The sequence below is a fragment of the Cygnus atratus genome, chromosome 3, assembly GCF_013377495.2.
Source record: "Cygnus atratus isolate AKBS03 ecotype Queensland, Australia chromosome 3, CAtr_DNAZoo_HiC_assembly, whole genome shotgun sequence".
In the NCBI taxonomy this organism is placed as follows: domain Eukaryota; kingdom Metazoa; phylum Chordata; class Aves; order Anseriformes; family Anatidae; genus Cygnus; species Cygnus atratus.
This window is the reverse complement of record NC_066364.1, coordinates 57,852,657-57,877,607: the sequence shown is the minus strand read 5'-3', so window position 1 is coordinate 57,877,607 and position 24,951 is coordinate 57,852,657. Positions and strand designations below refer to the sequence as shown.

Sequence of the window (24,951 nt, the reverse complement as noted above, 5' to 3'; positions counted from 1 at the left end):
GACTTGTTCTCCAGACCCCTCACCAGCTTCGTTGCCCTTCTCTGGACTCTCTCGAGCACGTCCATGTCCTTCTTGTAGCGAGGGGCCCAAAACTGAACACAATACTCGAGGTGCGGCCTCACCAGAGCCGAGTACAGGGGGACAATCACTTCCCTAGCCCTGCTGGCCACACTGTTTCTTATGCAAGCCAGGATGCTGTTGGCCTTCTTGGCCACCTGAGCACACTGCTGGCTCATATTCAGCTGCCTATCAACCAATACTCCCAGGTCCTTCTCTGCCAGGCAGCTTTCCAACCACTCCTCTCCCAGCCTGTAGCACTGCTTGGGGTTGTTGCGCCCCATGTGCAGGACCCAGCACTTGGCCTTGTTGAACTTCATACAGTTGGCCTCAGCCCATCTCTCCAGCCTATCCAGATCCTCCTGCAGAGCCTTCCTGCCCTCGAGCAGATCGACACACACGCCTAACTTGGTGTCATCTGCAAACTTACTGAGGGTGCACTCGATCCCCTCATCCAGATCATCGATAAAGATATTAAAGTGGACTGGCCCCAGTACTGAGCCCTGGGGGACTCCACTAGTGACCGGCCTCCAGATGGATTTAACTCCATTCACCACAACTCTTTGGGCCCGGCTACCCAGCCAGTTTTTAACCCAACAAAGTGTATGCCAGTCCAAGCCACGAGCAGCCAGTTTCTTGAGGAGAATGCTGTGGGAAATGGTGTCAAAAGCCTTACTGAAGTCAAGGTAGACCACATCCACAGCCTTTCCTTCATCCACCAAGCGTGTCATTTTGTCATAGAAGGAGATCAGGTTCGTCAAGCAGGACCTGCCTTTCATAAACCCATGCTGACTGGGCCTAATCGCCTGCTTGCCCTGCAAGTGCTGCGTGATGACACTCAAGATAATCTGCTCCATGAGCTTCCCTGGCACTGAGGTCAAACTAACAGGCCTATAGTTTCCCGGGTCAACCTTGCGGCCCTTCTTGTAGATGGGCGTCACGTTTGCTAGCCGCCAGTCGACTGGGACCTCCCCCGATAGCCAGGACTCCCAATAAGTGATGGAAAGCGGCTTGGCCAGCTCTTCCGCCAGTTCTTGCAGTACCCTCGGGTGGATCCCATCTGGCCCCATTGACTTGCGTACATCTAAGTGCTGTAGCAGGTCGCCAACCATTTCCTCGTGGATTGTGAGGGCCACATCCTGCTCCCCATCCCTTTCCACCAGCTCAGGGTACTGGGTATGTGAGCATAAGTATTGAACCTACTAGATTTAATAACGTTAACAGAATTACAAAAATAATTATGTATTCCATTATAGACCCATTATATCAGAAGCATGATGCACTTACCTAAATATTAGAGCACAAGCTTCAGCTATGAATTTGGAAAGAAAGCTTACCTTCCAAGTACACATCTACTCTAGACAGATATTTCTGTTAATAAAAGCTGTGCAGATACATTCCACAGAGAAAGGGGATGCAAGAGTAACAACAATACTGGAACACAATAGGCTTCTTGTAAGGGTGGGAAACACCCTCCCCGTCTCTAATCAAGAATGTTCTTTAAAATACTACTTAAAACAGCAACGTATGGCAGAATCACTAAAATCTCCCTACCTGTTTCTGCTCAGAGTCCATCAGTCTATTTTGCCACAACTAGGCCACGTCTAGCAGCCAATCTGTCTGCTTTAAACTACCTGGTCTGTAGCTCAGATATATCCATAGTCTAACATTTAAATTACTGATTATCTCAAAACTGTTCCCAAAGTCTCAAAGTCCTAGAAAATTACTTCAGTTGGAATTGTAATGCAGCTTAGTCATATACAGTAATTCTAAACATTATCTATGTTGTATTATGTATGTTGGCAGAGGAACATATATTGTGATGAAACCAAAATCCTCCAACTGTATGGTACAGCACACTGGGGACAAAAATTGAGATAAGAAGATAGAGAAAAAAATTGAGTAAGATATAACATCCACTAACAACAACCAGTTAAAAACTTCAGTTTGTTTTAGAATAAAAGCTGCAAAGATATTCAAGAAGAAAAAAAATGTGTGTTTGCTTAAAAAAGGAGTAGATTCTTCAAAACAAATACATTCATTTTCTTTCATGCTAATTATATTCCCTAGTGGAAACTAACACTGAGAAGCATCATATTTTAAAATCTGTTTACTCTTACACATTAAATCCAGCTTAAAATCAAAAATAAGTTGCCACACAATAAGCTTTGTTAATAAAAATGGAACAAAATACTCCTAGAAAAAAAAACAAAAAAAAAAAAAAAAAAACCACTTTTGAGCTTTGAGCTTATTTCTTAAGACACTTTATTCAATAAAGGCTGAATCCATTACTGAAGTTTTATTGCACTGGTAAAAATTACAACAAATATACATAAAGAATTAAATGCCTGTTTGAAACTACCATTGGTCAAGTGCTTCATAAAACACACATATACTCAAAAGCAGATGTGTAGGAGTGATGAACGTTCATGAAACACAAGAGTGGGATTCTGGAAATACCATCTGATGACATGCTATTCATTGCTTTGATTCTCACAGATTCAGAAGAGCTGTTTCTTCTACCCAGCAGATACAGTGAAAAGATTTCAGCTTGGACACGGAAACATTTAATTCCTAACAAAGATCACTATGGATCTGTGTGTGTCCTTTTAAAGAGCCTCCCCTCTCATGCCATTTTGACAATAAGTTTATCCTAAAATCTAATTGTCTTTGTTCACTGTTTAGGTACACTATGAAGTCAAGGGAGCTGACACAAAGATAGAAACAAAGTCTCATTTAAACAGGAAAGAACACTTCTTAATCACTCTCCCTTGGGACTCAGTCACTAGTTTTCAACTACAGCTAATGCTTCAGCTTAGCTATTCATTCTGACAGCTCTGGGACCCTCTGGGTCCTCTTGTTCTTCCAGTCATAATAGAAATAAATGGCTTACACACATATGTTCAGCAGAACATTAAGACAGAACAAAATGTTGTGTACTGGCTTGTATACTCCTTTCATAAAGACCAGGAATTAAATTCTTGCCTCGAGGAAGGCAGTAAGAATTTTGCTGTAACTTCAAACAAACCTAACTTTCTCACTAAGCTGAGTACACATCACATGGTATCAGGTATTTTACTCAGATATTTCAACTAACAGCCATAAATGAAAGCCAGTTAGTGAATGAGGGAAAATTATTTCCTTGGACTCTCTGTGGTTTTGGTTTAGCATAGAATAAATAAATTGTTTCACTTCTAGAAAACAATTGCCCAGGCTTTATCATACTGTAGACAGATACTACATTTTTACACTAAATCTAGAAATGATTTAAAGGTCTGTTCTGTAGAAGATAATGACTTCTTAACATGAAATGTAGTAATTACTCAAATTTGTGAAGCAGATTGAGCAATTTCAACTCATTCTAGATGTCTTAATGGTGACTCATTTGGGAACTTTTTTTTTTTTTACAGAGGTACTTGTGTCAATTAATGGATTAACTCATCAGTGTATTTTTAATTAATTGGAAATATTTTCATACTGTGTTGCAAAAATCTACTCTAATTCCTAGAAATAGCTCTACTTTGTGGGACAAGAAGAGTCTAGAACAGTGCCCTACACACTCCACATTCAAAGGCATGCACCTGAGCAGTATAAATGCTCAAGTCACATTCGACGTTGGGGGTATGCCAAGTAATCATAGGCATATGCTACTCAGGCCATTCAGCTTCTTTTGCACACAGCTGATGACCTGAGGAACAGTTACTGGGAAGAAAACTGCCTGTTTTCTTAACAGCAATATATAAACACAAATACAGATTGGTAATAACTGATGGAGAGGGGTAATAGGTAATGTCCACATTATGTGTGTCATAGTAGCAGTTGTCTTTACTTTGCATTTACCAGTAAGCTAAGGCAACAACTGATGTCAAAGCCATTTCAGCCTTACTTTTCCTAACTTACTGAAAGTGTTTGTGCAGTAGAATTTTCTGTGCTATGATTTTTCACATTTCCAGACAAAAGTCTTATGAAAATATTTAAAACTAAAATGAAGGGAAAATGAGACAAATGAGAATTTCTTGCATGAAAAAATGAGCCACTGGTTTGTTTCACAGATGCACAGAACTGAGGTAGGAGATAAAAAGCAGTCTCTACATTGGAGCTTCATCACCTTTGAAGAAGACTGCCTACAAGTTATCCCATCTTACACAGAGATGAAGAGATTCTCCTGGAAAGTGATGGTATATAAATGATCTTCTGTAGAACTGGAATTCCTGAGTACTCATAGCAGCTAACAGTTACATAAAGCAGAATATTTATTAATTACTGGATCTTTAATAGCTGAGCCATAAGAAACTGGCTGCATCCTCTTTACCTGCATATTGCATCTTCTTATGTTAACTGAAGGGAACAGGTTCTGCAGACCACTACTAGTATTATAACGAGTTACTGAACAGCTTCCATTATCACCATTGTTCATCTCTATCAGTTCAATTTAATATTAATTCCATCCCATCCAGGCACATACTTCGTCAAAATCTTTAAAAAGCTGTCCTTCAGTCTTAGAACCAGAGAATATCCCAAATTGGAAGGGACCCATAAGGATCATTGAGTCCAACTCCTGGCTCCACACAGGTCTACCCAAAAATTCACACCATGTGACTAAGTGCACAGTCCAAACACTTCTTAAACTGCGACAGGCTTGGTGCCGTGACTACGTCCATGGGGAGCCTGTTCCAGTGTGAGACAACCCTCTCAGTGAAGAACCTCTTCCAGATATCCAGCCTGAACCTCCCCTGTCGCATCTTGACACCATTCCCGCGGGTCCTAACACCATTCCCACAGGTCTTCTACCTATGTCAGCAATATGCTAACTTTAGTCTAAACTACAAATAAAAAAAACATAGAAGTTACCGTAATAGGTTTGAACAAGGTCCATCTAGCCTAGTATCCTCTCTGTTGCTAGCGTTCACTGCCCAAGGAAAAGCAGGAACAGATATACACAGCAATAATTCCCTGCCATTTATGCAGGCTGTCTTCAAGAAATCAGGGTCAGTGTATGCTTAAGTTGCCACTTCATCAGAAGCATCTTAATTTTCATATTTTGGGAAACAGTACAGGCTGAGCCAACTGGTTGGAAAACAACTTTGCAGATAAGGTCCCGATGGCTAACAAACGGAGCAAGAGTCAGCAATGCACCCTCATAGCAAAGAAGACCAGCATCATTCTTGCCAGCATTATGAGGAACGGTACCAGCAGGCTGACGCAGGTTCTGCTCAGCACTGGTGAGAGCACCTCTTGAGTACTGTGTTCAAGTACACAAATGCTGAGTACAAGGTAGGGACATTTTGGAGCCAGTCCAGCAAAGGGTCCTAAACAAGATTATTGGCTTGGAGCATTTGTCCTACAAGTTGAGACTGAGAAAGCTGGAACTGCTTAGCCTTGATAAATGTCTCACTGATTCTAATCAACATTATATTTGTGTCAGTATTATTCCCTCATAGCCTTCTTACCTTCCAGATCATAAGGAGAGAAAAACTCAACAGGATCTGGGAGCAGAATGAAAGGAAAGGAGCAGGAACATCTCAGCCCATGCAGGGCCTGTTTTCATTCCACTGTCCCCTCACCTTTCTCAGCAAGCACCACCATACAGCATTACCTCAGCTTCCTGGACATGTCCAGAAAGCACTGGGCAGTTTCAAGGTGTTCTGCTACACACCCATCTCTAATTCCTTTTCCATTTTTGATCCTTTAATACACACTCATTTTCCCCCAATTCCATTCATTGTTCCCCCATTTCACTTGATTTCTCTACAACTTAAAATATTCTCAGGGATATTCTCAAATGCTTTTTTGAAAGCCCAAGTATACATACTATAATGACAGCATAGCGCTTATTAGTATGTCTAACACAAATCCTTTGAACACTTACCCATGTAATATACAATTTCTTCCTTAAAAAAACAGTTTGACTCTCTCCATCACAACATATTTATCCATGTATTCACTAATTCTATTCTTTCTTGTGTCTATGAATGTGTTCAGTTCTAAAATTATAGCTACAAGATCACCATTTGAGACCTTTTTAAGTATTAGAACCATATTTGCCAGCTTCCATTTTCCCACTAAGGAGGCTGATTTCAAAAATAGGTTGAAATATAACGTCATTACTCTATCAGCACTTTCACACCAAGTTCTTTACATCTTTTCATAAATGCCAAATTCCCCTAGAGCTACTGAACTGATATCACTCATCAGCCTTAACCAAGCTAACTCTATACCTAAGCTGACTCCACAACCACATTCATGTGAACAACAAATCCTATACTGGGAGTTTACACCTCAATAAATCAGCATTCCTGTCCCGTATCTGCATAGATCAAAAACCTTTTGGCATTAATAATCTGTGTCCTCTATAAAGCTAATCACAATCAGAAGTTACATTACATCTTTCATTAGCTTGCTCATCACCACTATTTTATTCCTGAACCACTTTCTACATGTGGTCCAGCACCATATCAACTTCTGAATATATGGTGCTTCTATTTTAATCCTAAAGAACCTGGAATACAATGAGAAGGCTTAATACCAGCAAAGTTTAATTTCTGAAGCAGAAAGCCTGGTCTGTTAGCAGTCATCTCACAGAATACCTAGCTATTTTTATTTTCATTCTTACAGACAGACATAAATAGTCCTCTCTCTCCAAACTTTTCCCCTCAAAAAGATCCTCATTCTGTTTCTCAAGCAATGTTTTTAAGATGAGCACTTACGTATCAGCTGCATATATATCAGCAAGGTATGTGTTCAAATTAAAAGCCAAAAATGACTCTTGAAAGAAAAGGCCACCCTCTCTCCTAAAACAGATTTGGTATAGGTAATGAAAAGCATAGAAACACTGTGAAAAGAACTATACATGCAGTTTCACCGTCTATCAAAAATAACATACTAAATCAAACACTGATCTCTCTCTTAGTGGCATACCTCTAATTTTGCTGTTTTGAGTTATATTACCAGACTTAATCAAGATGAAGGACAACAGGTGGAGATAAAGCCAGTGAAACAGTTGCATAAGAACCTGTCACCACCTCTGAACCCCTGAAGCTTTAAACAGGTATGTTAGGAAAAACAGGTATTTTAAATAGAAGCAAATTACTGTACAAATAGCCACAGATGTGTTAGTAACATGAAGAACCACTATATTAGAACACAGCTGCATCCATTGATCCCTTTAGATATTATCATCTGAGAAGGACAACAGGAAGAGAAACAAGGGAAGAAACAACACTGACCAAAGGATAAGGCTATCTTCTATGAACAGACACATGACTCTATAGCAACTTCAGTTCCACCTTTTTCTTCCGAGATAGCATCCAATTTCCTCAGGAAGTGACTCAAGCTCTTGATTGTTATTATTATTATTGCTCTTTCATCACTTTTCTATGCAACAAAAATTTTCACCAATTAAACTGTGAGCTCCAAAGTCACTATTAAATAACTCCTACCAATGCAGCAAGCAGGCTCAGTGCATTTTCTCCTCTAGTTAACTATAAGCTACAAAGCCAGTACAAGTGTTTAACTTTTAATTTTGCTGGCAAATGACCACCTTATTCTCCACGTCAAAGATGCAGCTGGGGGAGGAAACTGCAGCTGCATGCATAATCAATGATTATAGGGTATGCATATAAAAGCTTCCCACCTACTCTGAATTTAGAAAATATTTGCCATATTTACTATATAACCATACCAAAACTGACAGGGAGGGAGAAGCTGATCCAACTTACACAGCCCCTAAGACCACATAACACACAGCCTTAGTAAAATGCAATTCATTTAGAAGGCTGTGCCCAGCTGTAGAAAGATGCTATGCTTAAAAGCAGAATTCAGTGTGCATATTACAAATGTATTTTTTCAATTAAATGAATGTGTGTGCACACGTTTGTGTTTTTTTTCTTTACATGGTAAAGAAAACCTTTTTGTGTGAGGACTCATTCTTCTTTGAAAAGGAATAATTATTAGAAATCTTTGTCCAATTATGCCAATGTCAAGAGGCAATGAGCAACATATTTCATTTTATGCCATGGACTGTATATGGGAATTATTTTATTCACTATTGGTGTATTTTTGACACGCTGCAATCATCTTTTTTTTGCCACTACAAAAAACGTATGCATAATTCATACAACTAAATCAGATGCACAAATGAATCACACTCAAATCACCAGCTCTGAGATTTGCACAAATGCACATTCTGGTGTTTTCCAATACCAAATTCAAAAGTCGTGTATGTTTTATTTGTGTTACTTCACATTCTTTACCAAGCATGGATTTCTTCTTATTTTGTAGAGCTCTCTGGCTTTCAGAGGAATCCAGATTACTTGTATTCCCTAATACTGTAGCCAGGTTTAGAAAATGCACAAAACAGTTATCACTGCAACCTCAGTATTTTATTATATGTATTTAGAAGCACAGTGATATGAATAAATAATGCTATTCATCCATTTCTTCTCCCAGCCTAGAAGTTATTCAACAAATTGTATAGTAGTGAAGAACACACTCCAGGTAAGTTAAAGTATGATGCATTTCCCTATAACAGAAATTGTCCAGGTACTTCTGTGCAACAGGATGCCAGACCATTGAGCAGCTGGCATGAAGAGAAGAATGCAGTGCTGTGTTAAGCATCTTCCAGCAAAACCTAAAGACAGCCCAAGTGAAAGTGCCATCTAAAATTCTTACTCAGGGTTCATCTGAGGGCCTGGTGTATCTGTAGATAAGCAAATAAATCCTAAATCACCTCTCACTCTCACCAGAAATGTGCAGAAAAGCAGTGATTTTGATTTCTTTTTCTTGCACCTCTCAGTTCAACTACCAGCCCCCAGCTTTGCTTCCTTTTCCCATAGCAGTGGGAAAAATACAATATGGTTAGAACTATTCTCTTAACTCTCCTGATGAAGAATTCTTCTTTTTCTTTCTAACTGACCTCAAACACTGCCCCCACTCATTGAGATAAGCGACGAATTACAAGATATACCCATTTGCCATAAAAACTGATATAGCTATAAAAATATTTTTAAAAAATCATACTTTGTTCACTATTTGGTGATTTTCTTTTTTATTACACCTTAAATCCAAGAATTATGAAAGAAGTAGAAGTACATGTCGGCTGGGACAGAACAAGGCGTTGTAATGGTATTTGGATAATCCACTCTGCGGGAATGTTCATCATTCTTCCTGAGGTTTCACAAGAGTTCCTTGGCATAATACTGCTACAGCTGCTTTAGAGTCTAATGTTATTACAAGGTCTGATTCAAATATAATGTCTGCTAGAGGAATCTGGCAGGGAGCACGGCCTTAGGAAAACCCTTGTGATGCTACAGAGACCAAATAGAGACTAACAGAGACCAAACTGCCGAAAAAATTAGGGGCAGTAACAACTATTTGTTTCGTTTTGTTTCTTTTTTCAACAATCCTCAGAGATTTTAGTTATTCCTCAGGACAAAAATCACAATAATTCAAGCTACTTTTTCTGTAAATCCTGTCATTTTTCTAATAAAAATAAATCCTAAAAATAAAAAAAGAAGAAAGGTCTAATCTCTACTTTACCCATGGTACACAAGTCAATGGTCCAAACATCATTGTCGTTTTCTTCATTCTGTCTCTTATCTATACTTTTGGATTAAGGATAATATTAAAACTGCAGTGAAGGAGGAACCAGGAACTGGCCATCAACCACAGTAGCTGGTACAAGAAAATAACATGTAGTCATCAGCAGGAGCCCACTCATGAACTAGTTTTACTGGCAGGCATCAAGGAAATCCCTTTCCTATTTCAAAGACATGGATGGATTCAGTATAAAGTTCAGCAAATATTTTAGTCTGTAGTTTACATCTGTAAGCAAGATGGTTTCCCATATTATTGTTAGTGTGGGACATAAGAACTCTCAGATATTGTAGACAGAGCTCTCATTCAGAAAGAAAAAATATCCAATAACCAGAGGCTTACTGTCTAAGAAGAAAGTGGGGAAAGAAAAGGAGATAATCAGTTTCACGTTTGTATGTATTTGCATCCTATTACCGTTCCTGACCTACAAATATAATGAGTATAGACTTCAGGAAAGACAGACAAACCAAAAGAAAAAAAAAATCCCTACACCAGGGATTTCATTGCGGCCTCTTACTCCAAATTACAATAATCTCCAAAAACTGTCAGTCCAAGTAGCTGGATAAGAAAGTAGAACATACGTGGGTGAATTTCTTCCTCCAGCTTGAATTAATTAAAAATGATTGTTCGCTGTATTATTTTAAAGGGGGTTTTTGGAACAGGTTAAAGAACCACCATTCTGACCTTTGTACTTCAAACCTAGTAAGAAAGATGCCTGCAAAAAAAAAGTTGTAAGAGCAAAAATGAATAATAAGGATTTTTAACATAAAGTACATATTATGGTTTTGTTTGTTGCCTGGAGAAATTCACAGATTCTTGTAGAAGACCTACCTCTGCCAGTTTGCCTGTGATTATTTCAGGTTAAAGCATGTTAACAAAATACACACACACAAATTTATGTTTCTAGTCAGAATGGACAATTCTACCTGTTTCCAATATCTTAGTTGGAATTTTTATTACTGCGTTTTCCTTTCTCACATTCTAAATCTAAACCCCATATTAATATACTCTGCTTTCACTTTCTCAACTGGTTATTAAATTGTAAGGAAACAGTATGGAAAACAATTTCAAAGTAAAAAGTTACAAATAATCACAACGTATTTTTAGGGCAGCAGTGCACCAAGATTTGGGGCCAGTTAAGTCTTATTGACAAGGTGGCAGTCAGTACTCCTAGTGGAGTTTCTAGAACCAACCAAGATCTGTCTGGTATACATGCATTAATAAATAAATAAATAAAATCTAATTTCCAGATCACCAAAAGTTTACATGAAAAATATTTAGTAGCATATACATATGATGTACTATATTGGGTATACATATAATGTACTATATTGCTATTTTGAACTACACCCTGAAAAATCATTTATAAAATCTACACCTACAAGCCAATCAGCCACGATTCATTGCTTGGCACCAGTGATATTCTGCTAACATAATGTTGATGTTCACCCCTCGTTTCCCTTTCAAGGGAGAAATTTCACATCTTACATTCAGATTTTTGAGATGTGAAGGAACACCTGCACGTCATGTGCTATATCCATTGCTCTCAGCAGCTGAGACCACAGATCAAGTTACCCTGCAGTGTATGGGTTATTTAGCCCCCTCCCTACCAATCTCACCTTTCACAGATACATAGTTTCAGTTCTCTCCCATGATAGCTCTTTTAATAAAAGGATGGATTCTTCAAGATCCAAAGCAGATTTGGTACTCCTTTTTAAACACTTACTATTTTGTTTCTCTCACATTCCATGGGAAAGAGGATGAACCAAGGTTTAAGTTTTAAAAGGAACATTATATAGTGCTTCAATAAGTTTGCCGTAACTCTAAGTTACGCATACCTTTAAGAAACACTGTGACGGAATGCACATGCCCTCCTGGTTCTGATACTGCCATTTTATGAGAAATTCTACATGACTACTTAGTGTTCATACAAAAGAAGAATGACTAACATCTGTAGCTGAAACAAAAAAAAAAACTTAAAATTAACTCCAGGTTTCTGACCACAATAAATCTCCTACCAACTTTAAAAAAAAAAAAAATTACAGATTGTTCTCATGTTTGAGGTGCAAAATGTTCTTGTTCTGTTCTAAAAAACAACATGGGAATTCATTGTGATGTCTCAAACACTGTTTTTCAAAGCATTGCAGCTCTGTTACGTAATTTTCTCCACAGATCTGAGTGGTGCTAATAATTGTAGAGTAACACCATCCAGTGTTACGGATATTACCAAATAACTATAAACTGGAAAAACAAAAGCTGTAAGCCTAAAGGCATAAACCAAGGGTCTAGTAACACTCTTGTACATGTAACATCTCCCCCAGGACTCAGTGAGGACACATTTTTCGAACTTTCTGCATTACAAAGGAGTTCAGTATGTCTTTGTCTGGGCAGGACAGTGGTATCTACATAGTGCTAGCACCTCCTAGCAGCTCTAACAGATCTTAGAAAGAAATTTACAAGACAGTAAATGTTTTAAAAAATTGACAGGCCAGCACTTGAATTCAACTGTGAGATTTAAAAAGTCCCATCATCGCAGTAACATTCCAATAAAAGTCCCAGAGTTCCTCACTGGATTACCAGAACTCAGTTATAACACCAGTGGTACAGCAGATGAAAGCCCAAGACACCCACTTCTCACTTAAAAGGAAAATAATGATCATACCCCTTCACTGCATGGGTTAAAACAACAAAAACAAAACCAACAAACAAACAAAAAGAGTTGCATTAGAAAAGCATCTTCTCCAAAAGTGTGTGTGTGTGTGAGAGGGAGAGAGAGAGAGAGAATATTAAAAGAAATGCCAAATCAGTATTTTTCTGTCTGAAAAAATGAATTAGCCAGAAGGGAAAAAAAAAAATATGAAAAATGCATGAGTTACTATATCTTAAATGCTTTACTTTTAAAATTTCAGTCTTCAGTGTTTGCCAATAATTCATCATCCAACCAACCACAGCCTAAATCTGGGAGGGATTTTATCCCTGGGTTGCTCTACAGAGATACTTGATTAAATGTCATTTATCCTGTCAAAGTAAAATTAGAATTAAGAAGTCAGCAGCTTGAGACATTTTTTTCTCTTAACTGACACTGCATCATATTTTCAAAGTAGAGAAGTAGAGTAAACCCTAAACTGACCAAAAATTCATAATCCAGTGGGTTCAGCTTACAGCATGGCATCAAGGGCAACTAGAAAGTAGCCACTATTCCAGTGACCTTAATCAGTTTTATTTTAACACACCCATGGTATCTCCTTACTGAATTCTATTTAGCAGGGCTAAAAATGTAAAGGGCAGCAAATGCAGGCAGTAGAAGGGATACTGCAAGCTGAAGAGCGTTTTTAAGAGTTTCCTGCGAGAACTGGTAAATTCGATGACATTCACTTCTCCCGTACCTCTACACCTTTTTTGATCATTCACAGACCAATAACTAAAAAAGCAAGCAAAAAAAAAATAAATAAAGAAAACTTAGCGTCAACACACCTAACCACTGTGCAACGGGCGATGTTTGTATGTGTAAGAGACTGACTGCCAACGCAGGACAGAACGGACCCAGCTCCCACTCCACTCGTGGTTAGCTTTTAACACCTTTTGACACGCTCTGTGAGCGCACCAAATCGCCGCCGGACCTAAAGGCAGCCCGAGCAGCCCGCAGGTGTTTCACTCAGCACCTTCCCTGAGGCGGGCACGAGGCGAGGAGGGCTGGGCACAGGGCGGCACCGCCGTGCCCGAGCGGCGCTTGGGGGGCGCCCAGGGCGGCTCGGCGCCCCTCACGCACCTGCTGCCCCGCCGCGGCCGTGAGGTGGCGGGGCCGAGCCCGCGGAGGGCTGCCCCCTCCTGCCCCGCCACCAGCAGCCCTCGGGCCCCGCGCCTCAGGAGCCCTGCGGGCTGGGGGCTGCTCGCCACACGCCGCGCCCGCCTCACGACCCGCGGCCGGGGCTCCCGCTCTCTCTCGCCTCACTCCCCGCTCCCCTGTACCTCTTTGCGGCGGCGGCGGCGGCGGCTGGCCTCGGCTGCCGAGCGCAGCGAGGAGCAGCAGCAGCGGCGGCAGCAGCAAACTTTGCCGTGCCATCGCTCCCGAACAGTCCAGATGCTGCCGCCTCGTCCCGCCGCGGGACAGCGAGCCGAGTGAGCCGCCGCCGCCCGGCAGAGGCAGGGACCCCCGCTGCCCCGGGCCGGGAGCAGGACACACCCCTGCTCCCCTCACCCCGCCCCTCCGCTCTCCGCCCCGCCGCGACGGGACGCGGCTCCGCGGCGGCCCCTTGCCCCCTCCCTCGGCCGTAGCTCCCGGCTCTGCGCGCCCCGGAGGCTCCGCGGCCCCGCCACGGCCTTCGCCCAGAGCCGTGCCTCGGGGGACGCTTAGGCGCTGAGCGCGCGCGGAGCCGTTAAACCGCTGTTAACGGCCGCTCCCGGTGCCGCCCGCAGCCCCGGCGCCCACCCTCCTGTCACGGCTCTGAGGGGGCGTGAAAAGACGCTCGTCAGTCCCGTGTCCCCAGTCCACTTTCTGAAAAACAGAACGTTTAGCAAGTTACTTAAAAGATAGGAAAATGCCTGTACGGTGAAAATATTTTTTTTAAAAAAAATTGGAAAACTAGAACTGCAACTCAGCCAAATACATTTCCCCAACTGTCTTGAAGTATTATGGCACTTGTGTCTTGAAGTAATACTGTCATTGCTACATGCGTGACAGAAAATTAAATCCATAGTAATGCATAAAGGAAAAATTAATGTTGCGTTAAAATGCTGATTAAAATCTATTGCATAGTTTTCTGAATAGAAAAAAAATGCTAAAAAAAAATCTGCTTTAGATTCTGAAAAATTGAAGGAAGTGTACGGCAAGACTTGGAACCTGCATATAAGCATATTGAAGAAGTGCATAATAGTGGTGATTGGTAGAAAAATAGAACTTGGTTGAACTGCAGAAGGCACAAAAATAAGGCTGATTCTGGCTTGCACAGTCACCCCTGTGCCTTCACAGACCATCCAGCACAGCACTTCAAACTGAACATTCTTTGTGTTTCGCAATTGTATGTATTTCCCGACATAAGTACTTCAATATGTATGCACACAAACGCATCTTTACTTGCTGAAGTCAACATTAAGCAACATTATAGATATGTCTGGTGTGCAGAAAAAGACTTCTGAATTTGTTATATTGTCTATTTCAGCTCCCAAACCACAGCCTTTTCTGTTGGTGAATTTCTCTTGTTACTCCAAACCCAAATTCAAGGGAACACAGCATTTTGCGTACAATAGACTGTTGCATCCAGCAACACAGCCTGTTTGTTTCTTCCCCTGTCATCCCGCACTGAGTAGACTTGTTCTTTCTCTTCACTGCAACGGCTCGCTTTTGAGGTTTCACCCCAAATAGCCTGGGTTCTGGTGCCTGTACTGTTGTTAAAGGACACCCATCACTTCCGCGGCAGTCTAGAAGCTGCTGTGCCTCCTCTCCCAAGAAAATGCAGCAACAATAATGCTGTTATATGCTCAGCCATTTGTCACTCACAAGCAAATGAAAAATACTCTGTTCTTCTTGCCAAGAGATGGTGTAGTGACCTTCTGCACTTCTTACAGAGAAACCCAAGTTCAAGATTCATCTTGATGGTTTTCATCTCAAAAACTATTTGCTTTGTTGTAGAAGTATACAGTGAGACGTGAGGGACAGAAAGAGAGATGTTTTTTATGGCACTATCCACAGTTTTCTCACTGCCTCTGTTTAGTCCATCAAGTGTTTCCATACCAGAGGTAACTGTCCTTAATCTCCCGTGGCTGCTTCTCCCTATGTAATGCTCTTCATACAAATACTTTGACTGTGAAGGATTGTGTACATATGTGAGAGGAATAAGTTATAAGTTACTTTATTAAAACCACTTCACCCCAACTATATGCCTGCAACTTGGAGAATTCAGTGTCAGTTTTATTGGTAGGGATTTGACCAAGTCTACACCAGTTTGACTCTAGATGCACATCTATCAGTTGCATAGAACTGATGATGGCACTAGGCCAAACATGGTGGCAGCTGCTGTGTACCAGCCAGACTAGCATGAGTCACAAAATCCCTAGCTGGAGAAATCCCTCCCAGGGCTTCGAGGGCTGCAAACACGAGGGATGAGTTTGAGACAACACTCCAGAAGCAGACTGTGGAAACTGCAAGTGAGACCTGAAGGCAAGATTGTCTTCTGCTTTATGTAAAGGTCTCCTCAGATCTTAGGTAGTAGACTCAGATATGGATTCATCACTTACAGGGGTTGCAATGGGTTATACTTTTGTCTATATGTTCAAATGCCACTCAGATCCTGTCACCCTTTTAATTCATATCCAGAGATGACTCAAATTCATTGTTGTCAGTGCAGCTTCTCAGGTTGCTGTTACTCTTGAAAACAAAAGCTAGCACTTTTTCAGTGTCTGCCTCAGCATGTTTTCCTCTTTTTAAGTCTCTGCAAAATATCTCTATGACTCATGAACTATTAAGATCAACAGCAGATTGGTTGTAGAGGTCTCTACTTCCCAAAATATCAATATTACACCAATATTAAACCCAACATATGTTATTTACCTGACCTTTTCTTCAAATCGGCTTTTCCTGCTGTTGAGCCTGTGTGGTCTTTAATGTGAGCTGGCGTTGTAAGGACCCACTGCCAGTTCAGCTGCACTGCTGTCATACCCTGGTACCTAATCACCACTCAGAGCCAGCACTGACACCTCTGTAACTGTACACCAGAGCCATAAACTTTAATAGTTTGGGGACGCAGAGAGGCAAGATATGCCAGGATAACCTCCTGGCTTATTAAATCAACTACAATTTTCACATCTGAACCACAGGAAATAATTTCATACTGTGAAATGCCAAGCTCTGTCAAGAAGCAGTGAGAAGAGGCTGCTCCAAAAATGGAAACGAGTAAGAAGGTGAAGACAACATTGAGGCAGGCAGGGTAGTGGTCTCTTCAGTGGGGCTTGGTCCCACAGCACATGAATGAAAGCAGAGCAGGTGTGTTGATGATAAATAGGATCAGCCAAGAGGCCACAGCTCTGGACTGGTTCAAAGTGAGGAGACAGATCTGAGGTCAAGCCAGAAAGCTAGCTCTGCAAATCAGGGTCTGGGTCACTGAGGTGGAAAGGCAGAGTGCAGGCAGAGACCAAGGGCAAGGGTCTGAATTTAAATGCAGCACCCACGCAAAGCAGGGAGGCACCAGCAAGGTTTCTCCCAGCTCTTCCTCACACAGCTCTGTCGCTATGGCCAGACACAAGGTCACATGCCTGCACTCTGAACACAGGCAGCCAAACCCGTAGAAGTGGGGAGAAGAGGCTGCAGGGCCTGCTGGTACGCCCAGCATCATGACTAGCTGGGCAAAATGGAGACTGATATGAAGCTGTCAGCTCTAGCACTTGTTGAGGTGAGAACTGCTGGGTGAGGTGAGAACATCCTTTCAAGAAGGATGTCAGTCAAATCAGGTAATGGTTTATCTGGGGACAAATGTCACTTGGTATCTTTTTGATCTTTGCACAAAATTTAGAGTTTTTTTAAATGAGTTTTGCTGATAAACTAAGATTGGGCATGACCATACATGTATACAATTTTTGTTCTTGATTACTGAAGTAACAGAAAATTAGAAGGTACCGATCCTAAATAATACAAGATCCAGGGTCATACACCTAAAGACTAACAATAACCATTTCCTATGAGAATTAACAATAGAGAATCTAGCCAGGTGAAACTCCTGGGTGATTACTCACAAAACATTTTTGAGTGACAAGAATGATAGAGCTATGAAATCAGCTAGTGCCTAGGATACATAAGACCTAGGATAAGATAAAATATTTCCAGTGAAGATATGAAAATTAATACCGTTGTACTGTTACATCCCACCTAGGATATCACAGGGAATTATGAACACCCATGTTCAAGAAAAATGAATTCAGACTTAAACAGAACAGAAGCCTCTGGGGAATGGAGAACTTAACTCAGATATAGATATTAGAAAGCCTTGATTTGTTTAACCTAGTAAAATGAAGACTGAAAGAAGTGAGACAGTTTTAAGTATATCAGAGATGTTAATGGATGGAATTGTCACAAAAGGAAATGAGTGTAAGCAAGATATAGATGAGTATAAGCTGGAAAACTGGAAGATCACCAGGGAGCTGAGCATCCCCATGTACTCTGCTCTGGTGAGGCTGCACCTCGAGTACTGTGTTCAGTTTTGGGCCCCTCACTACACGAAGGACATCGAGGCCCTGGAACATGTCCAGAGAAGAGCTACGAAGCTGGTGAAGGGCCTGGAACACAAGTCCTGTGAGGAGCGGCTGAGGGAACTGGAGTTGTTTAGTCTGGAGAAGAGGAGGCTCAGGGGAGACCTTATTGCTCTCTACAACTGCCTGAAAGGAAGGTGTGGGGAGCTGGGGGTAAGCCTCTTCTCGCAGATAGCTAGTGGTAGGACTGGAGGGAATGGCCTCAAGTTTTGCCAGGGGAGGTTTAGGCTGGAAATTAGGAGAAATTTCTTCTCAGAAAGAGTAGTCAGGCATTGAAACAGGTTGCCTAGGGAGGTGGTGGAATCACCATCCCTGGGGGTGTTTAAGGAAAGGTTGGATGTGGTGGTTAGGGACAAGGTTTAGTGGGTGACATTGGTAGGGTGATGGTTGGACCAGGTGATCTTGGAGGTCTTTTCCAGCTTTAATGATTCTATGATTCTAAGATAGTTTCTAATTAATATGTGTGGAAACAGTCTTCTGCCAGGAGAGCAAGAGGACAAAATTTAATTGATTTGAAGGTAGAGCTCAGCAGATTTATGAAAGTAGTTCCATGACAAACTTGCCTGCAAAAGACAGATGAATGGATTTGACGACCTGTGCAACCCTGTCCTATGTTCCTAAGAGGACTGTAATCAGAGGGTAAAGCAAATGAATATGAAAAAGAAGTGTAAAGATAGAGAGAAGAAGCAAATACAGCACTTAGGAGGAGCTGAAATGTGTGACTCACAACAATAAAATATTTAACCAATTTTAAGGGCAAGGTGAGAGATGGTCAGTGGTTGAGCCCAAAGTCAGGAGAAACCAGAGATATCCCTATGCCAGGGCTCAGCTCACCCAAAACAGGTACTAGGGAAGGGGCTGGCAAAAGACAAGTGTCAAGGCTGAAGAACTGAGATACGGGACCAAGAATCAAGATCAAAATAGGGAATTAAATTCAAGATCAAAGGTGACATAAGGAGGAATAAGGAGGAATCCAGCACTGATGGAGAAGCATTCTCCTGAGACTTTGTTGCTAGGGTCATTGAGTATTGTCAGTTTACAGGCTAATATGCTGTACTGGGTCTGGCTGGGATGGAGTTAACTTTCCCTGCAGCAGCCCATACAGTGCTGTGCTCTGCACTTGTAGCTAGAACAGCATTGGTATTACACCAGTGTTTTGTCTACTGCTGAGCAATACTGGCACAGCATCAGGACTCCCTCCAAACCCCCCAGGAGCCAGCAGGCTGGAGGTGGGCAAGAGGTGGGGAGGGGGCATCACCAGGGCAGCTGGCCTAAACCAACCAAGGGGATATTCTGTGCCATGTGGTGTCACACTCAGCAATAAAACGGGGGAAAGGGGAAGGAGAGGAGGGCTCTCGTTATGAAAATGTCTGCCCTCCCAAACAACAGCTATGCATATTGAGGCCCTACTTCCTGGGACATGGCCAAACATTGCTCATTGACGGGAAGTAGAGAATATTTTTTCCTCTCTCTCCATGCTTCAGTGCAGCCTTAGATTGTTTTCTTTCCTTCTTCCTTTTCCCTTTAATTAAATTATCCTTATCTCAACCCTTGAGCCTTTTTTTTATTCTTTCCAGCATACTTTCTTCCCCCCACTTCTTCTGAGGAGAGGGAGTGACAAAGTGGTTGTGGTGGAGTTCAGCTGCCCAGCAAGGTAAAATCACCACATATGCTAACAGATCCAAAATAGCTGCAGGTCAGGATGTAATCCTGTAAAATCAAAAGGGAGAAAGCAAAAATAATTGAAAGAACAGGGAGAGAATAAGGTAGACCTAGACCTAAGTATTAAAGGGAGGGTAAATATGGTAATTTGACGTGAAAGGATATGAAGAGAAGGATGACAGTTGTAGTGACTACGACCACAAGAGACAAGAGTAGAGTTGTTAAGTTTGATGATCTACCAATGGCATCAGAATGGAGCTCATTTATATTTCAGTTCTGTCGTATTTCTAACCCTCTATTTTGCCTTGCTCACCATCCCTGTAATTACTCAGACTATGAGTATAATGTACCTAACCCACCTACTGCCATTATTTTTGATGAAGTTTTACAAAGCTAAATGCTTATCTGTTAACACTTTGCAGTTATTGGCATAAGGAACAGATAGGAGTCATGGTCTTACCTGATACTGGATTCCATGTGCCATTTGTAAGAGCCACCCATTTCTTGTCTTGACTTCTAATAACTTCCTTTTAAACCATTGCCATTTCTGCCTCTGCCGCTATTTTAAGTGGCATTTGTTTTAATTTTTGTCCTATGAGAAAGAAGCAATTTGGAGAAGAATGGCAGTGATCTTATGTTAGCTTACGTTTAGCTAGAAATGTGAAGCAGAAAGCAAATAGGGTTGCTCAGCCCATAATTAACTTTTATTGCCTAAGCCTTTATATACTCTCCATAAATAAGATACCTGTTGCAAAACATTTTCCAGCTCTATTCTCAGAAAATCAGATAGCTACCAAAAAAAAAAAAAAAGACCGATTTTAATAGCTACTCATTACAAAAAGAAACGCTAGAACTTACTCTATAATGACACATAATCTTTTCAGTTTTAGAATGCATTTAAAGATAGTCCCTATCATTCATTTATTTGGGAGGTCTGTTGCATGTGAGAAACTGCCAGAATTGTTAGAAATGATTAATAAAAAGAGTTAATATCTACTAATTTTGCCCTGAAGTATAACTTTGCCTCTCATCAAACAGAGGTTTGTTTGGCTGAATCATCAGTGTGGGTTTTATGTTTTCCTGCCAGTCATTAATGAATTGTAAAAAATAAAAATTAAATAATAATAATAACACAGAAGATTAAACCAATTCTGTAGAATTATACTGACTTGCCATCCTAAAAAATGAAAATTACTGCAAAACATGCAGACAGAGAGAGAAACAGATGGGTGATATCTGACAAATAAAATTTCCAGATAGTGCCCCATCTGTTTCCTTCTACACATTTCAACTATAAGCTTTTTAGCGTTATAGGGTTGCTTAGGTGATATTCCTCTTCTCAATGACATCACACTCAAAGACCAGCAAAAGCAAGCTGATGTACTAATCTAAGAGCAAGGATCGGTTCACTAGACTATTACCAATTTATATCCTCAGAAATATAGGCATTAAATTTCCCTCTTTTTTAATTGAAAGATTTTATCTACAGGAATTTGTTTGATAAACACTTTGATTTGCTTTTGAAATAGTTTTCCAGAAATAATAACACTAGTACAATTAGATTTAAAAAAAAATAAAATGTACACCAAACATTTCTTCATATAGATAGCAAAACTGATGTATTTATAAGTACATTGGTGGCATTAGATCATTGTCAGGTAAGATGTGAAGAGTTCCTGATGATCTCCTGTAGATTTGAAGGCCATGTTTCTTTTGCTGCAAAAATCTGAATTTGCAGCTGCTCTGCTTAAGTTTTGTGCGTTCTTCACTTCCTGATACATTGCTAAACAAAGCTTATTTTTCATCTCCCAGAATCTCAATGACTTCCTTTATGAAGGAAAGATGTGTTATGAATATTGCTACATTTTACAAAAACAAAGTTCATGAACTAAGCCCTACGTTCATGGAAGGATAACTGTACAGACTATCCAAGAGGCAACACGCTCCTCTCAGTGACTTCAAGGAATCAGAGCAGGTGCTAATCTAGCAAAGCATTTAGACAAATGTCTTTCATCACCTGAGTATTCATGGGGACAACTGAAATGATTATGAAGTATTAAAACCAATGAGAGCAATTACATTGTTAAACTTACAAAATGATTATGTCTTACTGAGCAGGCGGTATTGCAGTTTGATATGGCAAGGAAAAATCTTCAGCATTTTTCTGGATCAAGACTTTTGAACTCTGACATACTGTCATGAACTTGATAACAATTTTGGCTTGGAATAGAAAAGCTTGTAAATAACTAGAAAGCAAAATATCAAAAAGAAAAGGAAGGAAGCATGGAAGGAAGGAAAAAAGGAAGGAACTCCTGAATCCCTTAGACTGCTATTGAGTTTTTCTCAGCTTATTTACTCTCAAACATAAAGGGCTAAGCAAGAGATCTTTAAAGTGTTCCTCACTGCAGAGATCGGCATTAGGTATGCTTTTAACTATTTTGATGTCAAGTTAATTAGTATACTTTTTTTTTTCACTAGGAAAACCTGGAGAATATTGTAAAGGAGTAGTGAAGGTTACATTTTTGTCCAATTACATGTTTGTATATGTAGCTAAAAGTGAACTTTATTTAAGTTGTAGCATAACTTTTCATTCAATAAAGAAGCACACCACCCCCCACCCCCCCCCAGATCTCATCCACAGTCTTTAAACTGGGATTGTAAAAGTAATTTCAGAGTAGAAGTTTCTTGACTGACTTGAGTTTTCATCCCTATATCTGGAGCAAAAAATATGGAAATCTGGATACTTATCATAGAATCACAGAATGTCTTGGGTTGAAAGGAACCTTAAAGACCATCTAGTTCCAACCCCCCTGTCATAAGCAGGGACTCCACCCACTAGATCAGGTTGCTCAGGACCTCACCTAACCTGGTCTTGAACACCTCCAAAGATGGGACATCCACAACCTTTCTGAGCAACTTATTCCAGTGCTTCACCACCATCTGAGTGAACAATTTCCTCCTAACCTCTAATCAAAATCTTAATTTTAGTTTAAAATCTTTAAAATCTTAATTTTATCATTCCCCCTTGTCCTGTCATTATCTGATTGAACAAAGAGTCGCTCTCCATCTTCTTTTATAAGTCCCCTTCAAGTACTGAAAGGTTGCAATGAGGTCACTCCAGAGCCTTCTCTTCTTTAGGCTGAACAGCCCCAGCTCTCTCAGCCTTTCTTTGTAGGAGAGGTGCTCCAGCCCATGATCATTTTCATGCCCCTTCTCTGGAACCGTTCTAACAGGTCCACATCCTTCTTGTGTTGGGGGCTCCACACCTGGATGCAGTACTACAAGTGGGGCCTCACCAGAGCATAGTAGAGGGGGACAATCCCCTCCCTCAACCTCCTGGACACTCCTTTTGATGCAGCCCAGGATGCAGTTGGCCTCTGGGCTGCAAGTGTGCACTGCCAACTCATGTTGGCCATTTTAGTGAGGACCTTGTGCGGATCGACGGCAGCAAGGGCTCCTGGCAGAGAGGTGGACAGAGCCAACCCCTACACCCCGCCTCCCAATAACGCGGCACAGAGCCATTCAGTCAGAGTCGCAGCCCCAGCCCGCCCCCGAGCAGGCAGGAGCTGTGCTTGTGCCACCGCAGGCGCTGACGGGGTGCGGGCGGAGCCAGGGGTGACAGCAGCCAACCAACCCCTGATGGTATAAAGGCAGTCCTTAGGGAGCGCCGCGAACAGGACGCACAATAGGACATGACCTGCTTGGTGGTTTGCACAGGCAGTTCAGGCGGGGCAGGGAGGAGCGCAGGGAGGATGCTCTCTTCCCCTTCCCACCTCCCTTTCTCTTCCTCTCCTCTCCTTTGGGAACTCTGCCTATTACAACTTACAATTCACCATGATGGGCACCTGTCACAGCAGCCTGGCCGAGGTGGCAATCCAAACTGAGGGGATACGGCCTCTCTGGGCTCATGTGGGCACCCAGGTGGATCCCCTGGGGGGTGAAGTCACAGTCCAGACTGGAGACTGTGGGGAGTTCTGGAATCTGGAGGCCCCCCTGGGTCCTGAGGGAAGAGAGGGCTGTCGTGGGTGCAGGTGTGCACTGCTCAAGGAGCTACTTGAGCAGACGGCTGGGCTGCAGCGAGAAATTGGCAGCCTGAGGTGCTCCTGGGAGTCTCTGAGGGAGACAGATAGGAGGTGTCAGCCTGCCCCTATTGAGGCCCAGCAGCCCCCTCGTAAATCCCTGCAAGGGGTAGTAGCTGATCCAGCTGCTCACCTGCAGGACAGAGGGCTTGACCACCCACAAGAGGAAAGGGGCTGGACCCTCGTGTCTCTTCGAAGCAGAAGGAGGCATCTGCCTCCAACAGCCATGGTACCACCAACCCCCACGGTGTCCCTGGGTAATAGATTCGAGGCTCTTGGGCAGGAAAAGGATGAGGGTCTGGTCAGTAGTTGGAACCCAGGCCCTGAGAAGCATGTCAAGGTCGAGGGAAGTACCAAGCATAGTCCCCCTCTTCTGGGGCCGGATGGGGCACTGCATCCAAACCAGTGCCACAAAAAAAAAAGGGCAGAGTCTTAATGATCGGGGACTCCTTGCTGGGGGGCACCAGGGCTCCCATTTTCTGCCCCAATAACCTCTCCAGAGAGGTGTGTTGTCTTCCTGGAGCACATGTCAGAGATGTTAGGAAGGCTCTGCCAAAGCTCATCAAACCAGAGGACTACTATCCTATTATCATCATTCAGGCTGGGTCCCGGGAAGCTGCAACAAGGAAAATGAGTAATATTAAAAAGGACTTCGCATCCCTGGGAAGGATGTTGAAGGGATTGGGGGTGCAGGTAGTGTCCTCTATCCTCCCGATGGATGACCGGGGCCCAGAATGAAGGAGGAGAACAGGACTAAATGACCGGCTGAGGGGGTGGTGTCTAGACCAAGGCTTTGGGTATTTTGATCTTGGACAGGCCTTTGAGAAGCTGGGTATGTGGGCTGCTGACGGACTCCAAGAAGACTTCTCTTCAAGAAGGCTAGAAGGAGGATCCGGGAAACTAGGGGCCAGTCAGTGTCACCTCTGTCCCTGGAAAGGTGTTGGAACAGCTTGTTCTGCATGCCATCTCCGAGCAATTGGAAGAGAAGAAGTTTATGAGGAGTAGTCAGCATGGATTCACCAAGGGGAAATTGTGCTTGACCAACCTCGTTGCCTTCTACGATGGCATCACCAGCTGGGTAGATGGGGGGAGAGCAGTGGATGTCACCTACCTTGACTTTAGCAAGGCTTTTGATACTGTCTCCCATGACATCCTGCTAGCAAAGCTGAGAAAACGTGGGATATACGAGTGGACAGTAAGGTCTCTTAAGAACTGGCTGACTGGTCGAGCTCAGAGGGTGGTGATTGGCGGCGCAGAGTCTGGCTGGAGCCCTGTGACTAGTGATGTTCCTCAGGAGTCGGTGCTGGGTGCAGTCTTGTTC

The 24,951-nt window shown here is 42.1% G+C and overlaps 1 protein-coding gene across 1 annotated transcript in view; it reads right to left on the bottom strand.

Moving 5' to 3' along the window:
* The window catches only part of LAMA2 (laminin subunit alpha 2), a 380,546-nt gene extending 366,785 nt beyond the window's left edge, over positions 1–13,761 (bottom strand). Inside the window, exon 1 of the mRNA XM_050709562.1 lies at positions 13,621–13,761. Coding sequence (XP_050565519.1) covers positions 13,621–13,714 — 94 coding nt within the window. The 5' untranslated portion in view covers positions 13,715–13,761. The remainder of the gene's footprint in view (positions 1–13,620) is intronic.
* Between the last annotated feature and the right edge of the window lie 11,190 nt (positions 13,762–24,951).